General features: G+C 38.9%; 2 protein-coding genes across 2 annotated transcripts; both read right to left on the reverse strand.

The window, feature by feature from the left end:
- Window positions 1–386: 386 nt before the first annotated feature.
- Window positions 387–1,322, reverse strand: LOC107832939 (myosin-7-like). The gene is made up of 4 exons (XM_016660808.1): window positions 1,124–1,322; window positions 892–996; window positions 706–801; window positions 387–599 (listed from the first exon to the last, which is right to left on the reverse strand). The coding sequence occupies exons 1-4, from the start codon at window positions 1,286–1,288 to the stop codon at window positions 402–404; spliced, it is 564 nt and encodes a 187-aa protein (XP_016516294.1). The 5' UTR covers window positions 1,289–1,322; the 3' UTR covers window positions 387–401.
- A 45-nt stretch (window positions 1,323–1,367) lies between these two features.
- LOC103152036 (myosin heavy chain, fast skeletal muscle-like) lies at window positions 1,368–3,186 on the reverse strand. Its single transcript, XM_016660788.1, has 9 exons — window positions 2,968–3,186; window positions 2,729–2,872; window positions 2,479–2,635; window positions 2,344–2,371; window positions 2,148–2,265; window positions 1,968–2,060; window positions 1,828–1,891; window positions 1,626–1,724; window positions 1,368–1,537 (listed from the first exon to the last, which is right to left on the reverse strand). Exons 1-9 carry the CDS (start codon window positions 3,169–3,171, stop codon window positions 1,368–1,370), a joined length of 1,077 nt encoding a protein of 358 aa, XP_016516274.1. The 5' UTR covers window positions 3,172–3,186.
- Window positions 3,187–3,505: the final 319 nt, after the last annotated feature.

Consider the following 3,505-nt stretch of genomic DNA (forward strand, 5'->3'; position numbering starts at 1 on the left):
TGGTCATAAATTTAGAGCACAGTTGGGATTCCCATTGAGTTATAGTGACTTCCACATTGCTTAACTCTCAGAGCACTTAAGCCAACAAGCAGCTAGAAGTGCAGTAGCTGAAGTCCTGCAATGACTACTGGATTACAATAAGCCAATTGTCATTCCAGAACAGTGTCTCACTTTTCCAGGCATTCACTGACTCAATAAGCCTCAATAAGCAATAACATAAAGTAAAACATTAGCATGTTAACATTTTATTGCTTGTAAATCATGGTGATATGTAGGATAATTCTTTATAATAAAAATGTGAACACTACATACTACTTCAGGTGTCCTGAAAAAAGTCATATTGAGCTATATTGTCCTGTTAGCCGAATTCCACTCACTGAGTTATATTGACATATTGTAGATTATTGCAATATGTCACAATATGGTTCTAATGTGTAATTAACTGAGAGTATTGTCCAAATAGGTACCTTTCCAACATCACGGCTCTTGGCTCTGAGCTTGTTGACCTGAGACTCAGCGATGTCAGCACGCTCCTGAGCCTCCTCCATCTCATGCTGGACTTTCCTGAGTCTGGACATGTGGGTGTTGGCCTGCTCCTCCTAAAAAATAAAATTAAATGATTCATAAACAGTTTTCCACAAACAATTATTGATTAGGTTTTTGGCTCAGTAATAGAAATATTAGCTGTTCAAGTATTTTACTTACAGCCTTCTCGGCCTGTCTCTTGTAAGCCTTTACTTTGAGCTGCAGCTTGTCCACCAGATCCTGAAGTCTGGTGATGTTCTTCTTATCCTCCTCAGTCTGCAGTCATTGTAGATTGTCACTCAAATTTTTTTTCTGTTTTTAAAACTGGTAATTTGATAAATTGGAAGTAAAAAAAAAAAAAAATACCTGGTAGGTCAGCTCATTAACTCTCCTCTCATATTTGCGGACTCCTTTAACAGCATCAGCTCCGCGTTTCTTCTCGGCTTCAACTTCAGTTTCCAGTTCACGCACCTATTTTGTGAAAATAAAATATTTATATTTTACAAAAGTACAGAATAGGAGCCATTATGAGACCCATATATAGTTTTTTTTTTATTTTTCTTAAATTGAGATATTAAAAAGCTATTACAGTTCATACCCTCTGCTCCAGTTTCTGGAGCTGCTTCTTGCCACCCTTCATGGCGAGGTTCTCAGCCTCATCCAGCCGGTGCTGCAGGTCCTTGACTGTAACCTCCAGGTTCTTCTTCATCCTCTCCAGGTGAGCACTGGTGTCCTGCTCCTTCTTCAGCTCTTCAGCCATCATGGCAGCCTGAAAAAATGGGTGTTAAACAGCAATATTTGAACACTGGAAAAATTCAACTTGTGTTTGTTGAGACACCAATTTATGTAGATGTTATGTAATAAAAAGGGGTTGCAATTAGATTATTTTTGATATTTAGACATGGTCTCCAGTTGGTCCAGAGCCTCTTCATAGGAGTTCTTCCAGCTGTCACTTCCATTGCTTGGCTGATCATTGGGAAGTCGTAGGGGTTGGTGGTGATCAGCAGAGCATCTGAAACAATAGAAACAAATCATTCTAGCTACTTTGTCTTACAAGTTGCACTTTTCTACATTCAAATTTCAAGTATTTGATCATTTACCAATGAGCTCAGGCTTGTGGCCTGTCATAAGCTGATAGAAGATATGGTAGCTCCTCTCAGCAGACAGCTGGAAGGTGACACGGGACTTCTCCAGCAGATCTAAGAATTACATACATATAAGTAAGCACTTTGATAAGGAAATCATGGTACAGATTATAAATTAATAATAGATAACACTGATTACATCATATGTTTTACTTACATGTTTCAATATCAGCTGAGGCCAGCTTTCCACTTGTACCAAAGTGGATCCTGATGAATTTACCCTAAGCAAAATTAATAGCCTCTATCGGAAATCAACAATTAACTATCAATGAACATTTAAGCATTGTCTTAGCTTACAAAACGGGAAGAGTTGTCATTCCTCACAGTCTTGGCATTACCATAAGCCTCTAGCAGAGGGTTAGCAGCAACAATTTGGTCCTCAAGGGAGCCCTGCACATTGACATTTGTAACTATTTTTGCAATGTGTACCTAAGTATACGCAGTTGAAACCTGTTTCTTCTTTTAACACATAATCACCTGGATTTTTCCAGAGCTTTGCTGCGCTTGGTCCTTTTTGCTACCCAATGCTGCAATAGTTGCAAAGTACTGGATGACACGCTTGGTGTTGACAGTCTTGCCAGCACTGGATTCTCCGCTGAGATACAAGAGACATGTTTTGCCTATCAACTTCATTTTTGTACCTTTTGTAAAATTTAGTTTGTGCAACACTCACGTAATCAGGACAGACTGGTTCTCACGATCTGCAATATACACCATAATACTTTAGTAGCTGGAGTAAGTTCATGTCAACGTAAGTATGTTCTTTCTTTCAATTTCTTTTGGGAAAACACTTTAGTCTTTGCTTTACCTGTGAGCATGAACTGATAGCCATTGTCAGAGATGGAGAAGATGTGGGGTGGAGCCTCAATCCTCTTCTTGCCTCTGTATCCAGCTACAACAACAGCATCATACACAGGCAGCCACTTGTAGGGATTTACGACCACACAGAACAACCCGGAGTAGGTCTGTTGTAGTAGAAGACACAAAGAATTTTTCACCAAGCATTGCAGAGAGATATTTAAATGTTATCATTACCCTTGGTACGAAAACAAACTCACGTAGATCATCCAGGATGCAAAACGATCTTTCAGGTTGTACAACACACAAGGCTCGTTGAGGTGGGTCATCATTGCCATGTCCTCAATTTTGTCAAACTTTGGAGGATTCCTGGGATGGATATCGTCCTCTTTGACGGTTACCGTCTTCAATAAAAATAGTTGTTTTGCTTGAATCTTATGTAAGAAGGTGGCAACAAATGTTAAACAAAAATAATCTCTAGTGAAATAAAACTTCTCACCTTTCCTCCGTCAGTCTCGACTGTGGCTTTGCCACTCTCCTTCTTGATGAGTTTACACTTGACGTACAGGTCAGCTTCATTCACCACAAAATAGGCAGTTTTGGCATCAAAAGGAGTACTCTGAGCCTCAATCCTCTCCCTTTCTGACTTCCGGAGGTAAATTGCCGCCGGGCCATACTGCTCCATTTCAGCATCTGTGCTCATGGTGGCACTTTGGTGGAACCTAAAAGTTTACATAAGTTCTTTCATTAGTTTTTTTAAAATTTTTTAAGAATGCCTCTTTTGAAGGGATCTACTTACCTTACCACAGGATCCTGACTGAAAATTACAGATGTCTTGCGTAAACTCAAAGAAGCTATAAATATAGAAAACAACCCAAATTAAAATGTTTTATACTGGCTAACATGTACGTTATTTACATTATTAAACATTTCTCTAGTCTCCAATATATTTAACTAAAACTTTGCAAACCTGAAAAATTGCAAATATACATTATACATAATTGACTGTTCTCACCTGAGTCAGATGCCTGCCAGTT

Source organism: Poecilia formosa, unplaced genomic scaffold (genome assembly GCF_000485575.1).
Source record: "Poecilia formosa unplaced genomic scaffold, Poecilia_formosa-5.1.2 Scaffold298, whole genome shotgun sequence".
Lineage (NCBI taxonomy): Eukaryota > Metazoa > Chordata > Actinopteri > Cyprinodontiformes > Poeciliidae > Poecilia > Poecilia formosa.